At 50.6% G+C, this 16,156-nt stretch overlaps 7 protein-coding genes across 9 annotated transcripts; 5 read left to right on the top strand and 2 right to left on the bottom strand.

The window, feature by feature from the left end:
• Nucleotides 1–367: 367 nt before the first annotated feature.
• On the bottom strand, nt 368–3,982 carry PV06_00835 (uncharacterized protein; the record flags this gene model as incomplete). The annotated part of the gene is made up of 5 exons (XM_016401389.1): nt 368–1,104; nt 1,232–1,519; nt 1,590–1,929; nt 2,088–2,484; nt 2,667–3,982. The coding sequence occupies 5 exons, from the start codon at nt 3,980–3,982 to the stop codon at nt 368–370; spliced, it is 3,078 nt and encodes a 1,025-aa protein (XP_016268442.1).
• A 543-nt stretch (nt 3,983–4,525) lies between these two features.
• On the top strand, nt 4,526–6,466 carry PV06_00834 (uncharacterized protein; the record flags this gene model as incomplete). The annotated part of the gene is made up of 1 exon (XM_016401388.1): nt 4,526–6,466. The coding sequence occupies one exon, from the start codon at nt 4,526–4,528 to the stop codon at nt 6,464–6,466; it is 1,941 nt and encodes a 646-aa protein (XP_016268441.1).
• PV06_00833 (uncharacterized protein) lies at nt 5,646–7,158 on the bottom strand. Its single transcript, XM_016401387.1, has one exon. It carries the CDS (start codon nt 7,051–7,053, stop codon nt 6,499–6,501), a length of 555 nt encoding a protein of 184 aa, XP_016268440.1. The 5' UTR covers nt 7,054–7,158; the 3' UTR covers nt 5,646–6,498.
• Nucleotides 7,159–7,319: 161 nt separating this feature from the next.
• PV06_00832 lies at nt 7,320–9,150 on the top strand. 3 transcript variants are annotated; one of them, XM_016401386.1, is made up of 5 exons: nt 7,320–7,527; nt 7,624–7,912; nt 7,972–8,390; nt 8,439–8,766; nt 8,821–9,150. In XM_016401386.1, exons 2-5 carry the CDS (start codon nt 7,628–7,630, stop codon nt 8,932–8,934), a joined length of 1,146 nt encoding a protein of 381 aa, XP_016268439.1. In that variant the 5' UTR covers nt 7,320–7,527; nt 7,624–7,627; the 3' UTR covers nt 8,935–9,150. The 3 variants fall into 3 exon arrangements, with proteins under 3 accessions (XP_016268439.1, XP_016268438.1, XP_016268437.1); XM_016401385.1 differs by having other exon boundaries at nt 7,320–7,540; XM_016401384.1 differs by having other exon boundaries at nt 7,320–7,912.
• A 120-nt stretch (nt 9,151–9,270) lies between these two features.
• PV06_00831 (uncharacterized protein) lies at nt 9,271–10,457 on the top strand. Its single transcript, XM_016401383.1, has 3 exons — nt 9,271–9,589; nt 9,651–9,695; nt 9,756–10,457. Exons 2-3 carry the CDS (start codon nt 9,668–9,670, stop codon nt 10,061–10,063), a joined length of 336 nt encoding a protein of 111 aa, XP_016268436.1. The 5' UTR covers nt 9,271–9,589; nt 9,651–9,667; the 3' UTR covers nt 10,064–10,457.
• A 156-nt stretch (nt 10,458–10,613) lies between these two features.
• Nucleotides 10,614–12,818, top strand: PV06_00830 (uncharacterized protein). The gene is made up of 2 exons (XM_016401382.1): nt 10,614–11,597; nt 11,657–12,818. The coding sequence occupies exons 1-2, from the start codon at nt 11,216–11,218 to the stop codon at nt 12,598–12,600; spliced, it is 1,326 nt and encodes a 441-aa protein (XP_016268435.1). The 5' UTR covers nt 10,614–11,215; the 3' UTR covers nt 12,601–12,818.
• A 400-nt stretch (nt 12,819–13,218) lies between these two features.
• PV06_00829 (uncharacterized protein) lies at nt 13,219–15,977 on the top strand. Its single transcript, XM_016401381.1, has one exon. It carries the CDS (start codon nt 13,834–13,836, stop codon nt 15,724–15,726), a length of 1,893 nt encoding a protein of 630 aa, XP_016268434.1. The 5' UTR covers nt 13,219–13,833; the 3' UTR covers nt 15,727–15,977.
• Nucleotides 15,978–16,156: the final 179 nt, after the last annotated feature.

The raw sequence follows: 16,156 nt of genomic DNA, 5'->3' as shown, positions 1-16,156 counted from the left end.
GTAGTAGTAGTAGTAGTAGTAGTAGTAGTAGTAGTAGTAGTAGTAGTAGTAGTAGTAGTAGTAGTAGTAGTAGTAGTAGTAGTAGTAGTAGTAATTCGTGGTAGACTGTTAACATGTACCTCGACCTCGGGTACTTTGTAGATATCTGTATAGGCTGGTAGATCCACGCCATAATACTACTAGTAACTCACAACTTTACTACTCCGTAAATCAGCAAGAACATTTCTCTCCGTTTCACTTTTATTCTCGTCATTTCATTTCGAGAAGACTGCCTGCTGATTAGCTCGGAGGGTGAAAGATCAATGTTGCCATGGAGAATGATCAAGCGTGTGTTTGACACGGATCTTTGTTGGTCTGTCGGTCTCGTCTACCTGTTGGCAACCTGCATCACCTTCTGCAAGGCGGCGTCGTCCCTCAGCTTCATGGCCTTTGCCAACTGACTCTCGTCCAGGCCGCGGGTGCTCTTCATGTACCTCTTGAATTCCTCGCTCATCTTGACGACCTGGACCAGGTGGGAGCGCTCCAGGACGACCCGGGTCTCCTTGCCGCCGGCGGAGCGACGCCTCCTCTCGGCGTCGAACTCGGCCAGGGCCACGGTGGTGTTGAAGGCGTTGCGGATCTCCCGGCCGTTCCACCGGAGGTCGAGCACCCGCCGGTTCTCGAGGGCGTAGTCCACGAGCCCCGGCCCGACCTTGACGTCGGGCCTCTCCTCGCCCAGCTTCCGGAAGCTCACGGTCCAGATGCGCTGCCGCTCCGAGTCGTCAAAGTCGGCGTAGTGGAGGACGACGTGGATGCGGCTGAGCATGGCCTCGTCAAAGGTGCCCACCCGGTTCGTCGTCAGGAACAGCACCCCTTGGTAGTACTCGAGCGCCCGGAGGAAGATCGACACCAGGCTGTTGCGGGCGAGGTCGCCGCTCATGCGGGACTCGAGGTAGACGTCGGCCTCGTCGAGCAGCAGGACCGCCTTCCACTGGGTCGCGAGCTTGAACCACTTCATCAGGGCGCCCTCGACCTCGTTCGGCTCGATGCCCAGGTCGCCACACGTTATCGCCAACAGCGGGACCCCGGCGGATTCTGCCACGCACTCGGCGGTCGACGTTTTGCCTGTATAACACACACGCACACACACTGGTCAGTCCGGGGCGGCCAGCTCGTATGATGTCTCTCGCACGCCTCCACCCGGGGCACAAACGAGATACTAATTAGCAGTAGAGGGTCGGTCCACACTCACCAACACCAGGTTTCCCATGTAGCAAAAAGATGCGTCCTTCCCCCTTGTTTCGTATAATGTCTGCAGAGAAATGACCAAACGAGTTGTTGTTGTTGTTGTTGGTGGTGGTGGTGGTGGTGGTGGTGGTGTCGCCGTCATCATCATCCTTGGGCTCGCCCTCGGCGGCCGTACTCGTATGTGTGTTTGACAAGGCTTGAATCAGGTTCTTGGCCTCGTCCTTGAGGACCAAATCGTCAATTATGTTCTCCTGAAAGACAGGATTCTTTAGATTCTCAATATTGAGAAGATCTAACACGCTCTTGTGTCAGTAAAAGGGCCAAAATTCAATTCAAGGGGAAGGGTCATCACGAAAACGTACACCATCGTCTCTCCCTCAACACGAAGCCCCAAACCCTTGAAGGAAACAACATTAAATGTTCCTCTTTGAACTGCGTCTTTCCAGGCCGAACAAGATCATACTCGGCCATTCCTCTAACGCGATTCGGCATCTTCTTGTAGTCTCTGATGCGTCTCCTGTAATTCCTACGTTTGCGGCGGTTGTGGTAACGCGAATCCGAGAGTGCACTACTCTCACTTCCAGACGAAGTTTCCGACACGATGATGCCATCTTCCGTCGGTACTTTGAGTCGGAGGACTTTGTCTGCCAATTCCCCGTCGGTGTAGAACGTCTGGGAGTCAATCATGACTCTCCCGTTTACCTAAAACACACAAAATGTTCATTAGCTGTCTAGCGCACACCGATCCATCATCACACGACCTTTTGAGGAAGCAGCCTCATGCTACTTTCACCACCACCCCGCGATTTCGCTCAGGAGGCTTTGATGGAATTTTCTGTTTGATCTGTTTGATGACTAACCTTTCGACTTTGGGAAGCTGCCGTGGCAATAGTGTCGCCTTGATAGACCATGTAGCTTGGCTGACAAAGCCTGATGTACTTTCTTCCTCTTTCAATAAGACTCTCTCGGAGATTTGGACTCCTAGCAAATTCAACGGGATATACCGGCAACATGAATATCTCCTTCTCTCCCTCAAAGGGAGAAATTGTGATGGTTCGAGGCCTCCGCCCTACGTGTTCGCCGTCGAACTCGAGGTAGTGGAGCTTGATGATGACCGATTTCGGGACGGGATTGAACTCTGCAGACTCCCCTCGTGTTATGACGGGCGGATGGACAGCCTCTGCTAGCCCGCCGGGGTGACGCGTTCGGCTGTCTTTTGCATAGAGACCTTCAAGCTCGTACCAATCCACAATATATCTAAAGATCGTGTCAGTTGGAAACGCCTATGGGCATAAAGTACATGCGTGTCTGCAGAATCAAAGGGATGGTGATAGTGAGCGACTCTGAACGGTTGTAATGTGGAAGATAAATTTCCAATGATCTGTGTGCCGGATGTTCCAGGGTCGTTGTAATGGAAAAGAAGGACAAGAAAGTCTTACGCAGAGTCGAGGCCTCCACCACCCCAGGCGTAGACCGTAGTACCAGGCTTGAACAATAGCCATACCATTGCATATGTGCACATCGGCACGGGCTTTTGCCGCAAGGACATCTCGGCATCGATTTGAGCCTTTAACTCGGACGTAAAAACGTAGTTCAGAAGCTCTGGAATGTGCTTTTTACGCTCAAGTTCCAGAACCTCCACAGTGTTGGTGTTGCATTCTCCATCGCCAAAGTCGCTATCATGATTCGCATCGGTATGCAAAGTTGGACCTTCGTGTACTGAAGTAGAAGCTTTTTCATCTGGTAGCTTATCATTGAATTCCTCCAATTCTCGTCTATAATGGATGATGAGCGAATACGGTGCTGGAATGATCATGTAATCGAACGTACGCGACAGTCCTGGGTAGGACTGCACGGATTTCCTGATAGCCGATATGATAACGTCGGAATAAACGACCAAATAGTTGCCCACACTGGCCGTGACGGGGAAGGGTCGTTGTGGTCTTCCTCGTGAGTAGTTCCGACCCATCGAGCGTGAGACGATTGCATACCTCGTCGCAGATCTACTCCGGCTTCTTAGTCTGGGTTTAGGAGGTGGCGACAAATATCCGCGGGGAGGTGAGTACTGGCGCCGAACTTGCCGTTCAATCTCTTTTGCCAAGGGCACAGCATACATATGGACGACCTTGAATATGTAGCCTCGTTGATAGCCTGGGTCTGTACCAGACCGAGCACCGGTCCTGCTGATTTTGGCCGGAGCTTGAGTAACCATGGTCTCTACAATATTGGGTTCTTCAGCATCCCCATCTGGAGATCTCGTGTATTCATAAAATTCGGTCTCATAGCCAATCGGACCAGATTTCACCTCTTCGAGTAGCGTACCCTTCCGTTCGACGGGTCTCAGCGGACGTGATTCAGTGTCGTCTTCGATAGTCCTGCGGCGAGCGTTGCCTTGAGGAGAGGACCTTCCTCGGTGGGGTGACATCTCATTGGACGAGGGTAGTTTATTGATATGCGACGGCGAGTATTCCAGGTCAAAACAGTGAATTGGGTCTTCTTCTCCTGCCTCGTCGAGGTCAGAGACATCTGCATCTGAGTGAGAGTCGAACATCGTCTCTAAACTTTCCATCATTGCCGCAAGAGCTTTTTTGAATTGTCGTTGTCTTCGCTTTTTGTGAGTGTCACACGCCTGGGTGGTGCCGAGATGATCTCTTTTCGATGGTGAAGGCGCCGTATTTGCCATTTCTTTTGCAAGTTCCGTGAGAGAGTCGTTGTTCGAGGAAGCAGCATCTTTGTTCACAACTCCAGGCTCCATTGGTATATATTCTTCAACGTTCACTAATAGCAACCGCCGGCCCCGACTCTGTGATTTGGCGGCTATTATATACTGTAGATTCTCGCCCGTTCCAAATCAGCATTACACTTATTGAGTGAGGTCGTTCAGCTGTGATATGCATGTGTGGATCACTTGACTCAGGCCACCCATCTATCCCATAACTTCGTTGGCAGACCTGCCACGGGCGGGCAGATCTGTTGCCCGAGCCTAGCTCTTGGGCTGTTGTCTCGGCTACATTGCGGTGGTGATGGGGTTTCCTATTCGCCGCCTGATGATCGAGATCCCCAGCAGCCAGCAAGGATCATGCAGACTCTGGAGCCTAAGTGTTCTCTTTGAATCGTCTACTGAGGTGACAAAGTTCCCACATGTGTAGTCCGGATGACTCCAACGCGCCCTTGGGGCTATTGTAACAAGCTCTGCCAAAGCCTGCTTTGAACATATCCAGGAGCACCTAGAAGACTTGTTACGACAACAGCTCGACTTTGATGCGACCCGTAGTCTGACTAGAATTGGAAATTAAATATGGCCATGAACGGGCCGGCAAATCCAGCATTGGCAGTAGTAGTCTCGGCGGAGACTCTCCAGAGCTTCGCTCTACAACTCGCTGAGACAGGCGATCAAACCACTCTGGAAAGCTCGTTAGCCGATGATGCTCATCATCGACGAGAACAAGAGAAACTTGACCTGCAAGGCTATTATGCCGGCACTGGGAGCCCTCACCTTGAAGTCCAATTTCTTGGCAACGAGAAGTCTGAACTAGCTAAGATTCTCTCGCAATTGTCCCCATATGATCCGAACAAAGTATGGACGTTTCGAGACTTTCAGACAGCTGTGGAGGTAGCAAGAAAAAATTGGGAATCCAAGAAGAGGCTGGGGGGTGGGAAAGCACAAGCGGTGTTCCATAAAATCATGGGTAAATTCAAGGTCCATTCCAACCTGTTCAGCCTGGTGCCATCCGCCAACGAATATACGTCAATCATCTGCTGGGCAGCAACATGTCTTGTCAACGCATCTGTTCAGCATACCGAGACCGTTGAGGAACTGGCCAACGTTATGGAGGTGGTCAACGAAGCTGCAGCCCAGGTCGAGCAGGAATCACGACTGTTCAGAGGTCCAGCTGTTCAACAAGCAGTAGCCAAGTTTTACTCGGCTGTCTTCTTATTGCTAGGAGACGTTGCGACGTGGTACAGTTCGAACAGTCTTCGGAAGTTCCGCAATTCGATGCACCAAGGCTTCGACAAGCAATTCAAATCGGGGCTTGAAAATGTGCAGCGACTATCGACAGTCGTTGGGCGTACTACTCTTCTCGCTGCGGCAGCTGAGGGAAGGGTCACTAGAATGACAGTCAAGGAGCTTCGCATGGACCTACAGGACCAGAGAGCTGGCATGTCTGGCGAGATGGGAAGAATTGCCCAGGTTTTGATGGATCAATATGCTGCGCATGCTCAACGGCTCGAGGAGCAAAGCAGACTGGAGCATGAAGAAACTCGGCGATGGGTACTGGCGGCGGTGATCCATAGTATGCAACACACAGAGGCGTCGTTTGATAAAGTGGCTGCTTCAGGATGGGATTTCCTCCGTGAGAACCTGAAGCAGATCACGTACGAGCACACGGTCGATCGAACTCGGGTGCAACTCGCGTACATGCAACAATATCTTCCTGCAATCAATCATGGGAACTCACTTGTCGAATCCATTAACGGTAGTGATGTTGCGACCAATCGAACGGTGGTGGAAGTCCAGAAACAGGTGGAAAAGTTGCTTGACTATTTCTACGAAGGCGCTCGTACACTGCAGGAGCCAAAAGAAATCCTGCCAACAGCCACGCACGAAAGAGTCGCCCTCGCCCTAGAATTGTTTCTTCGATCACCCAATTCAACCCTGCTTTATTTGGAATACCCGATCATTGCAGGGACGACCCCAGAAATATCACTAGTAGCTGACCGGCTAGTCTTGTCAGCAGATGAGATGAAAGCCCCGACCATCTCATATTTCTGTAGACCTTGCATGGGCCACGAGGACAATCAGAGCAGCAGTGATAGCCATAATCCCCTGTTAGGTCTGCTCTACTCCTTGACTCATCAAATCCTAAGTCTGGTGCAGCCTGAAAAGAAGATAGAAGTTGCTTTTGATCTCGATACTCTCGATGCCACTTTGGCCAGCTGGGACTCTGCTAGAGATCTGTTTGGACAAGTCCTTGGCCTTGCGCCCAAATTGATTCTGATCATCATTGACAGCTTGGATGAGATAGAGAGGGACAAAGAAGATGAAGTCGGAGAAGTAGTTACGATTCTGCGAAGATTTGCAGGAGAAAGCTCGAGAACTCTGAAGGTGCTCTTCACTTCAACCAGGCGTTCATTCGCGCTTCTCGACAAGCTGCAAGGCGATGAAATCAACATCGTTGACACCACTTCTCATAGGTTCGGCGGCGGCCGTGGCGGTCGAACACCGTTTATCGTATGAGGTTGGTGTTGGTCATGATGAGGTGCGAGTCCTCAAGCTGGTCTTTTCTTCACAAACATCTCCAGATCGTCTCGAGTGACAACGCCCAGGACGAATTTACGGCCAGCGTCAGTGACAACCGCGAAATCCTGGGGTTCACCAGTTGCTAGTGGTCCGACATTCTCGAAGAAGCCTTCCAATTCAAAGAGCTCAGTCTCTAGGCTAATGGTCCTGTACTTCCGCCTCCCTCTCTTGAACTTGACCATAGCCTTCTCAACAGGATCTGATGGATGCAACGTGCCGGATTCGAAGAGCTCCTTGAGATGAGCCATCGACAAGTACCCAAGCAATGAGCGAGTGTCATCAGAAACCACCGTCAGATGGGAGTAGTCGTGAGAAGACGCAGACAACATGGCTGAAGAGAGAGAAGTACTCGGCGAGGTAGATAGTGCAGGAGGAAGATCGAGATCAGCAACTGTTGAGCCTCTGTATTTATCGGCCCAATTGGACAGAATGGCAGCTTGCTCGTCTTCTTCCGGAGGAAGGCCTTCAGAATTGGGGACGATGGTTTTCCCTAGAGGGACTCCGTGTTCGAGAACGTGTGTCATTCTGGTCGACCCCTGTAAGAAGAATGTATCTGAACTTCAAAATCATACGCGGAGGAAATTGTACAGTACTCCGTGCAGTGATGAATACCAGGACCAAAAAGTTAGGTATGTGGGTTGAGAAAAGTGAAGTTCACATGCGCCTCCCCTGCCCAATCATGCATCTGCTGGAGCTCAGCTGCTTCCTCGCCTATTATTTGCACCTAAGATTTAGGCTCTGGGCAACGGCCCCCCTCATCCTGCTAATCGTACCAGTACTCGTAATGGTACTTCTGCCGGAGCCGGAGTTTAGTAGAAAGACCGTATCGTATGTCATCGATGGTTTGTGCTGGTGTTGGGTTGCAGCTGTGGTATCTTGCAAACCCTGGACCTCCAGCTTCGACCTCACCTCTTTCTATCATCATCGACCCTCGCTATTCCATCCATCCTGCCTGTGCCCATCAGCTATTGCTTAAAGTCATCCATAACGACTCCAAGGTAAATAGATCCGGTACTTCCGCCTTCTCACTCAGTCTGGGCAACGTCCTCAGCATGGTTACCCTGGTGCCCAGAGATAAGCTGATGAGTACCTAGCATCATGGTAGGGCTCTTCCCAAGCTCGCAGGCCGTCTACCAGGCCTTTTGCCCGACTTCACCATATTACAAGCCTACAGCGGAGCCTTCCGCCAAGCTAAGCGAACACCCTCAGAAGCGTCCCCTCTTCCAATCTTGGAGTGCTGCCGATACTGCGAAGGAGGTCGGTCACGCAGCTCAAGAGAAGTACACTGAGGCGAGTCAAAAGGCTCAAGCAAAAGTGGGAGGTATCGAGCTCTATTCGGCCAAGTACTATGCTGCTTGCACCGTGGGAGGCATCTTAGCATGTGTACGTCTGGGATTGACTCTGTTGACGCGGGCTCCTGTTAACTGAACTTGACTTGTTAGGGCACCACTCACACCGCAGTCACACCTCTGGATTTGGTCAAATGTCGACGCCAAGTCGATCCCAACCTCTACAAAGGTAATTTCGAGGCATGGAGAAAGATTGGCAAGGCCGAGGGCATTCGCGGTATCTTTACCGGTTGGGGCCCAACATTCGTGGGATACTCCGTCCAGGGTGCTGGCAAGTATGGATTCTACGAATACTTCAAGCACTTGTATAGCGAGTTGGCCGGAGAGGAGGCTGCATCCAAGTACAAGACCATCCTCTACTTGTCGGCGTCTGCCTCTGCAGAATTCATCGCCGATGTAGGTCTCTGTCCTTTCGAGGCTGTCAAAGTCCGAATGCAAACCACTATCCCACCCACTTTCACTGGCACCATGCAAGGTATCTCGTCCATTACTGGCAAAGAAGGCGTCGGCGGGTACGTGTCCTCTCTAAAACTCGAATAGACGGTGCTCACATTTTCTAGTCTGTACAAGGGTTTGTACCCTCTCTGGGGTCGCCAGATCCCATACACCATGATGAAATTCGCGTCTTTTGAGAACATTGTGACCGCTATTTACAATTATCTTCCTGGCCAAAAGTCCGACTACAATAAAGGAGCCCAGACTCTTGTGGCTTTTACCGGTGGTTATCTTGCTGGTATTCTTTGTGCTATCGTTTCCCATCCTGCCGACGTCATGGTGAGCAAATTGAACGCCGATCGTGCTCCTGGTGAAAGCTTTGGCGGTGCCATGAGTCGTATCTACTCCAAGATTGGATTCTCCGGTTTGTGGAATGGTCTTCCAGTGAGAATTGTAAGTGATCTCCCCCTTTTGACGCATATTCCAAAAAACTGACGATCTTCGTAGGTGATGATCGGTACCTTGACTGGCTTGCAATGGATGATCTACGATTCGTTCAAGATCTTTATGGGATTGCCCACCACTGGTGGCGGCGACGAGAAGAAGACGGCCAAGGCCTGAACTCTTGGTACACGCGCTGTGGTCCCGAAGCCAAGTTTGGGCGGCCAGAGATGATATTTGTACATGCGATACTTTGGCAGAGGTAGCTAGTCAACTGGGTTCGAATTCAACGACCTCACGGGGTGATGAAGTGTACGTATGAGGTTAGGACGTGTTCCTTTTGCTGCACATGTGTCACCCAATTGGCACTATTCGTAAGCTACGATACCTTCCTAGTCGATGTTGCTCTTCGTCCTCGTGCTCCGCAAAGATTTCCCCTAATAATCATGCCATTGGCCGCTGATAAAAATCGCGGGAAGTACCTCTGATCACGAACACCAGGCTGTGCTTTCCACCCTCTAGCAGGCCTTGGCTGACGTATGGATTGGACTGGGACTAATCACACGTCCTTCCCGGCCGCCAAAGCGCTACGCCTATCATGCCACATGCAATCAATCCATCGATTGCTTTTGTCACTGTTTCTAGTCATGGCGTTGGCCTGGTATTGAAATCTCATATCAGGATGAGGACCCGAAATCGCTCTTTTCTCTGCCTTGCCTAGCTAACCGGGATCTTACTGCTTATATATCTACGACTCCCCCCCGAGTTCTGCCTGACATATACCCAGTCAAATCGTACATTTTGAATCCCGCAGCCCCAGCATAAGACACCCGGCGTGAGTGTTATCGTCGCTTTTGGCGACCGGCAACCGCTTGGCTTGACTGACACTTGAACAGAAACCAAACCACACAAAATGTCCAACGTATCGCATGGTCGCGGCGGTAAGGCTCTCAATCCCAGCCCTAATTCTTCATCGGCCCTAACATATCTTGTTCCTATAGGCGCCGCGAATATCGGTCCAGACGAAACGGCTTACACAGACGGCGAGATCGTCCGCGAAGGACCCGTGGGTGATCAAGGCGATGGACCATACTCTGCCGGAAGAGGGGGCGCCGGTAACATCGAGACTGATGGCGTTGCGACTGGAGAGGGACCCCACGACGCCGATGTCGTGCCCGAGACGGCCGTCCGAGTCAGCAAGGAAGAATCCCACCATGTCGGACGTGGAGGAGCCGGCAACGAGAAACATGTTAGCGAGAAGAAGCACGAGGGTCTAGCAGATAAACTCAAGCATCTGTTCAAGAAATGATGCCGCTGAGCAAAGGGTCGTGGCGCGTTTAAAGCATAATGATGGACGAAGGCTTAATAGATAGATGATGATACCCACAGAAGTCTTAATAATTTGAATTATTGCTATGGTTTGAGTATGGACTCGAGTGATACTCCGTTCAAGGCTTATTCTCAAGTGGTTCCGTTTTGAATGGGACATACAAGATCTCGTCGTTGTTTTTATCGTGATTTGCGGACAACAACACTCGGTTCCGAGAAGGGCTCTCACCCCATGGGTCGCACTTATCAATTATTGATGATTCAGCATCTTGATCCACGTCCAACTGTGATGGACCATTCGATGACAAAGTGGCATGCCGTTACAATCGTTGTATCAGAGGTGTAGCACTGTGGTTACATTGAAGCTGGATACCACATACAGTATAGCTAAAGGTACTGTACAGAGTGAGATGCCCCCGTAGTTTGAGCCTGGGCGATCCGGCCCCTACCGAGAACTTTGAACTTCGGTCCCCAACAGCGGCCTCTTTGCTCTATCATCCATAATCACGGGTGTCCAGGGAATTCCCGGCGGTCGCTTGATAGGGATGGTACTCCGTAGCCAGGCTGGCAGTAGGAGCAAGTGCCTGGTTAGCACCTGGAGAGGCAGGGCTGCTCGCTAATATAAACCCGCCAGGCATCTGGACAGGGAACTGTCCCCAACTGACAGTTGTCACAAACCTATCAGCTGTTGCCAATTTACCCGTACCCCCGTGACGGATTGCGGCGAGTTACAACGTGTGTCAGCCACACAAATAGCGCCCGAGAAGCGCAAAACACCTCATCACACTCTTATTACTCCGTCAAGAAGCTGTTGGGACGTCAATTTCACCGCCTGCCATCACTTTTTGAACTTCATTGCCCTTGTTCTTCTGCATCGCCATCACTGACTACGGTTTTTCCCGAGTCATAACTGTCTTGCTGTCGTCTTCGACACGATCTACCGAAAACACGGTGACGACGCGCCCTCATACGACTTCATCTCCATCGATCCCGCCATTGACGCCCGCGAGAGTTTGTCGCGTCGCGTGTTCCTTGGTTCAAGCTTCACTTTGCATCCCTACTTTCCGGGACGCATCGCCCTTGACGTCGAACGACGTTGCCTGCGCCCTTCGCTCCCAGACTATTGTCGTCGATGGCGTCAACAACGTCAACCTTGGAACCATACCAGCCCACCCTCCCCCTAACACCGCGCGAGTCTGACAACGGAGACTTGCGCCATTCGCCCTCCATGACCGGAAGAAAACGCAATGCTAGCGAAATGGAAGATGAATCCGACACCGACTCGACTTCTAGGATTGAGGAAGACTTTGATGAGACTATTGAGGCCCAGAGCATTCCCCCAGAGTTCACAGTTGAAAATAACCTAGTGAAAAAAAAGCGATCAAAGTCTCGGATACCAGAAGATGTATACTTTGGGACAGATGCGCCCTCATTGGCTCCCAACCTCACCATGAACTATGCCATAAGGCCTGGGGAACAGTACAGAAAGCTGCACCAGTACAGAAATGCAAAATGTAAGTTTGGTTGCCCTTCCACTTTACAGATTATTGATCTTCGATCTCTCCCTCTACAGTTCGAGAACCGACGCACGCGTTGTACTCGTCTGGTCAAGTCGTATACATCAGCCAAAGAATGCCTGTTCCGCCACCACCACCCGCTGAGGCTACCGAGGATGAGAGGTTGCAATATGACAAGGAGCACTTCTGGGTTGGCCTCATAGCGGAATTTCGCGCCGGAAACACAGAACAAGTCTATGTACGAGTGTTCTGGTTTTACTGGCCGGAAGAGCTTCCCATGGGTCGCAAGCCGTATCATGGAAAGAATGAATTGGTCCTGAGCAATCATGTGGACCTTGTCGAGGCACAAACCATCTCTTCGCTGGTCGAGATCAGCCACTGGAATGAGAATGACGACTCCAATAAAAAGCTGCTGTTGGAGCGATACTGGAGGCAGACGTACGACATGAAAAAAACGGGCGACAACGCCTTGAGCAGACTAAGACGATTTTGTATATGCGGTGGTTATGATGACCCTAATACGGAGATGTATCAATGCCAGAAGGTTGGCTGCGGCTTGTGGAATCATCATGCATGCCTGATTAGGGCTCTGGAAGAGACGGCTTGGGCGAAGTTCAAAAAGGGCACACTGACACACGAAAGGGAAGATGGCGATGAAGGCAAAGGTCTGGCCCAAAAAGTTGGCGAGACTGTAAGCAATCTTGCACACCGAGCCTTCGGTAAAGATGGAGGGAAGAGTTGGAGTTCCTCAGACAATACCGTCGTCCGGAAGGGGAACAAGAAACGGAAAGGATTGCCTACAGGTAAGCATCCCTGGACAGGCAAACTGCAAGGAGACATCCGCAAATCCAAGTTCTACCATGCGCTCGGTACACATGATGCGAGTGTGACACAACTTGTTCCAACATCAAGCTGTGAGGAGGCACCTTTGGATTTCGCATCCAAGAGGTGGCACATGAAGTTGTGTTGCCTGAAGTGCGGCGGGCCATTGGATCCTTGAATCGAATGGTGTTTTGTTTCGATGGTGGGCATGCTGTCCAGTACGGCAATTTGGTCTTGGAATCCGAAGTCGATGGTTTCTTGCGAGTTCACAGACACGATATGGGTGATTATGTATTATTGATAGCGTCTGCTTTCGCACTGCTTTTGTACACATGTTGCGCAATACTGATTGTTCGATATTCACGTAAAATACAAAGTTGAGATTGAACAGCACGACGGATATGATAAACTTACTGTTCGGATGCCTCAGTGATTTGTGGTTTTTCATACGGCGTAACAGGTACCTGAGATGTCGCTTGTTTTGGTCGGAAACAAAAGAGCCCGAGTAAAGACTGAGTACTCGGCATTCCTTGGTGCCCAGAGAAGCATTATACAAGATGCTCCGTAGATATACTGCGTTTTATGGATGCCTAACATCGTTGCACTTGTCACACTCGTACTCGTATTCATGCAAGACTTGGGGAGGTGTTCCCTCATATTGTAACAAGGCTGCCAAAGGTGCAGTGGGCTACATCAACCTCGTATTCGTATAGACACTTCTTGCCATACTGTAACGAGTACGAGTACGGCGCCGAGCCTTCAGGATGGAGCCGAGAGATATTTGTTGTCCTTGCACTCTGTACGAGAACGATGCCGAGTATGTACGACGACGAAATGTTCAGTGCCTGTTTTGAGCGCGTCATTGATTCGCACCTTCTCATCGCCACTGCTCGTACTCGTATGGCTGCCCATGACTTCTATGACTACCACCTTTGACCTGGTGAACACTCATCCTCGCTCGTACCAGATTCGCTTTCTCCATCTCATATTTTAAACCCGAACACAATCATTCCGTACAAACACCATTGACTACAACTGGTAGTTTTTAAATGTCTTTCTTTCTCACCAATGCATTCTTCTTTCCACAGGCACCTCTTCCTTTGACATTGTGATCACTCTTCTTATTCTTCCATGGGAAAGTCTCGTTCACTGAATTGGCTGGCAGACCCTTTGAAGAATCTCGGACAATCTCTCACTTTACCTTGGTCGGTTCAGATTCAAGCCGAGTCCGAGTCCGAGTCTCTTTCCGTCTTCGCATATACTTCTACTTTTGCACAGACACTAAACAACAACTCGTCATCCGGGTTTTGGGATCAGGGTTCATTGTGTTTATAAAAGGAAACCCACCCAAAGCCCATATTACGACGCATTCAGCACACTGGAGCCTCAATTTCATCGTACATACACAAACATGAAGGACCAAGCCGATATGACCGAAGACACGCCCGTGGCGGGGGACAACGGCCGCCAGGAAAAAGGTGCTGGTTCTCCCAACCCCCGAGCTGCAACAAATGAAGGCTTCTACTCTGTAGAGGCTCCTTCAAGTCCCACCGACAGTCTTGCCAATACCGAGAAGTCGACTCAGAATGCAAATGCGGCCGGCACAAGTTCCCCCGACGATGATCAGGCCGAGCAACCCTCGAAAACCGAACTGACGCGGCAAGAATCCAGAGCAGATTCTTTTTCCAAGTCGAGAATTCTTGTCATTATGTTCTCGCTTTGCATGGCACTTTTCCTAGCTGCCCTGGACGTCACCATCATCACTACTGCTCTACCAACCATAGCCGAGCACTTTCATGCCTCAACATCCGGCTACACCTGGGTTGGTAGTGCGTACCTCCTGGCGAACGCGGCCAGTGTTCCTCTGTGGGGTAAGCTTTCTGACATATGGGGTCGAAAGCCTATGATTCTTTTTGCCAACATTATATTCATGGCTGGCAGTCTTATTGCGGGTGTCAGTAATTCTATCGGACTTCTCATCGGAGGCCGGGTCATTCAAGGCATAGGAGGTGGTGGACTGGTCATTTTGGTCAATATCTGCATCGCAGACTTGTTCAGCATGAGAGATCGACCCAAGTACTATGGCATAGTAGGCATGGTCTGGGCCATCGCCTCGGGCGTTGGACCTGTTATTGGAGGTGCTTTTACGCAAGGCGTCTCCTGGAGATGGTGCTTCTACATCAATCTGCCACTTGACGGTCTCTCGTTGATTCTTCTCACCTTCTTCCTCAAACTCGAAACGCCAAAGACGCCATTCTGGGACGGTATCAAAGCCGTCGATTGGATTGGCGTTCTCACCATTGTCGGAGGAGTGGTCATGTTCCTCTTCGGCATGGAATCCGGTGGAGTCGGCCATCCTTGGGACAGCGCTTACACCCTTTGTCTGATCATCTTTGGAGTCTTCACGGTCGTTCTCTTCTTTATCAATGAGTGGAGGTTCGCCAAATATCCGGTTATTCCTCTCCGACTCTTTAAGGATTCGTCGAACCTCGCCTCCCTGGGAGTCTGCTTCATTCATGGCTTCGTCTTCATTGCGTCGAGCTACTACCTGCCCATCTACTTTCAATCTGTCCTTGGTGCCACACCAATTCTCAGCGGTGTTTACCTGTTTGCCCTGGTGCTAAGCTTGTCGTTCATGTCGGCCACTGCAGGGATCTTCATCAAGAAGACAGGGCATTACCGAGAACCTATCTGGTTCGGACTTGTTATGATGACCATCGGCTATGGCCTCTTTATCGATCTAGATCCCACGGCTAATTGGGCAAAGATCATCATTTTCCAGATAATAGCTGGCATTGGAGTTGGGCCGAATTTCCAAAGCCCGCTGATTGCTCTGCAGAGTCACGTCAAGGGACATGACATTGCCGTGGCCACCGCTACCTTTGGTTTCGTCCGGAATCTGTCCACTTCCATCTCCGTTGTGCTGGGTGGTGTCGTCTTTGACAACGAGTTGTCGAAGAAGCAGAGTTATCTCGTGAACCAGGGCATCTCGATGCAGATGGCCAAGCGTTTGACCGCTTCAGGTTTCAGCGCAACGGCGAATCTGATCAAAGCCCTACAACCGAATCAGAGGAGGGCGGTCGATATCGCATACACGTCGAGCTTGCAGAAGATGTGGATCTTTTACACTGCATTCTCGGCGTTTGGCATCTTCATCAGCTTGTTCATCACGAAGAAGAAATTGAGCAAAGAACACGAGAAGGCGAGGACGGGTCTCGCTGAACAGGAACGGGTGAGGCAAGAGGAACTGGCCGCTCGACAGGCCCGGCGAGGCACCCTCGACGCCGAAAAGGGAGGGCGATAGGATGGCTTTCCTGGGTTGTGGAAAAAGGGTTTGAAATTTTGGTAGCATAGCGAGTGTATTTGGCATTTCACAATTGGCACAGAAAAGAAAAACAAAGGAGCGGATTGTCCGTGTGTACAGTACAGTTTTAGTGGGTAGAGAAGGTCTGGGTTATTGGTATCAAAATTGGCCTCTCCCTCTTCCTCCTCCTCCTTCGCCTCCTCCTCATCATCATGATACGCCTGTGTAGTATCCCTACTTATAGATACCCGAAAAATCATTTTTGGTACAACTTGGAAAATATTAGCCAGCGTCCACATTCTAGGACGGATCAGTGGTTCTCTTTGGTCTCTGGCCTGATTCCATGCTCGGCACATGACTTTGAGTTGTGGCCATGATGATGATGGTGATGATGATGATGGTGATGATGATGATGGTGATGATGATGATG

Source organism: Exophiala oligosperma (genome assembly GCF_000835515.1).
Source record: "Exophiala oligosperma strain CBS 72588 unplaced genomic scaffold supercont1.1, whole genome shotgun sequence".
NCBI classification, from domain to species: domain Eukaryota; kingdom Fungi; phylum Ascomycota; class Eurotiomycetes; order Chaetothyriales; family Herpotrichiellaceae; genus Exophiala; species Exophiala oligosperma.
Note: the sequence above shows the minus strand (reverse complement) of the source record. Positions and strands in the feature narration are given on the sequence as shown.

Excerpts from the sequence above, each read along its gene's own strand:
- PV06_00831 (XM_016401383.1), top strand. The coding sequence starts at position 9,668 with ATGTCCAACGTATCGCATGGTCGCGGCG. Across the intron at positions 9,696-9,755 it reads CGTATCGCATGGTCGCGGCG|GCGCCGCGAATATCGGTCCA; the intron begins GTAAGGCTCTCA and ends TTGTTCCTATAG.
- PV06_00830 (XM_016401382.1), top strand. The coding sequence starts at position 11,216 with ATGGCGTCAACAACGTCAACCTTGGAACCATACCAGCCCACCCTCCCC. Across the intron at positions 11,598-11,656 it reads CCAGTACAGAAATGCAAAAT|TTCGAGAACCGACGCACGCG; the intron begins GTAAGTTTGGTT and ends CTCCCTCTACAG.
- PV06_00833 (XM_016401387.1), bottom strand. The coding sequence starts at position 7,053 with ATGACACACGTTCTCGAACACGGAGTCCCTCTAGGGAAAACCATCGTC.
- PV06_00832 (XM_016401386.1), top strand. The coding sequence starts at position 7,628 with ATGGTAGGGCTCTTCCCAAGCTCGCAGGCCGTCTACCAGGCCTTTTGC. Across the intron at positions 7,913-7,971 it reads TGGGAGGCATCTTAGCATGT|GGCACCACTCACACCGCAGT; the intron begins GTACGTCTGGGA and ends TTGACTTGTTAG. Across the intron at positions 8,391-8,438 it reads GGCAAAGAAGGCGTCGGCGG|TCTGTACAAGGGTTTGTACC; the intron begins GTACGTGTCCTC and ends CACATTTTCTAG.
- PV06_00829 (XM_016401381.1), top strand. The coding sequence starts at position 13,834 with ATGAAGGACCAAGCCGATATGACCGAAGACACGCCCGTGGCGGGGGAC.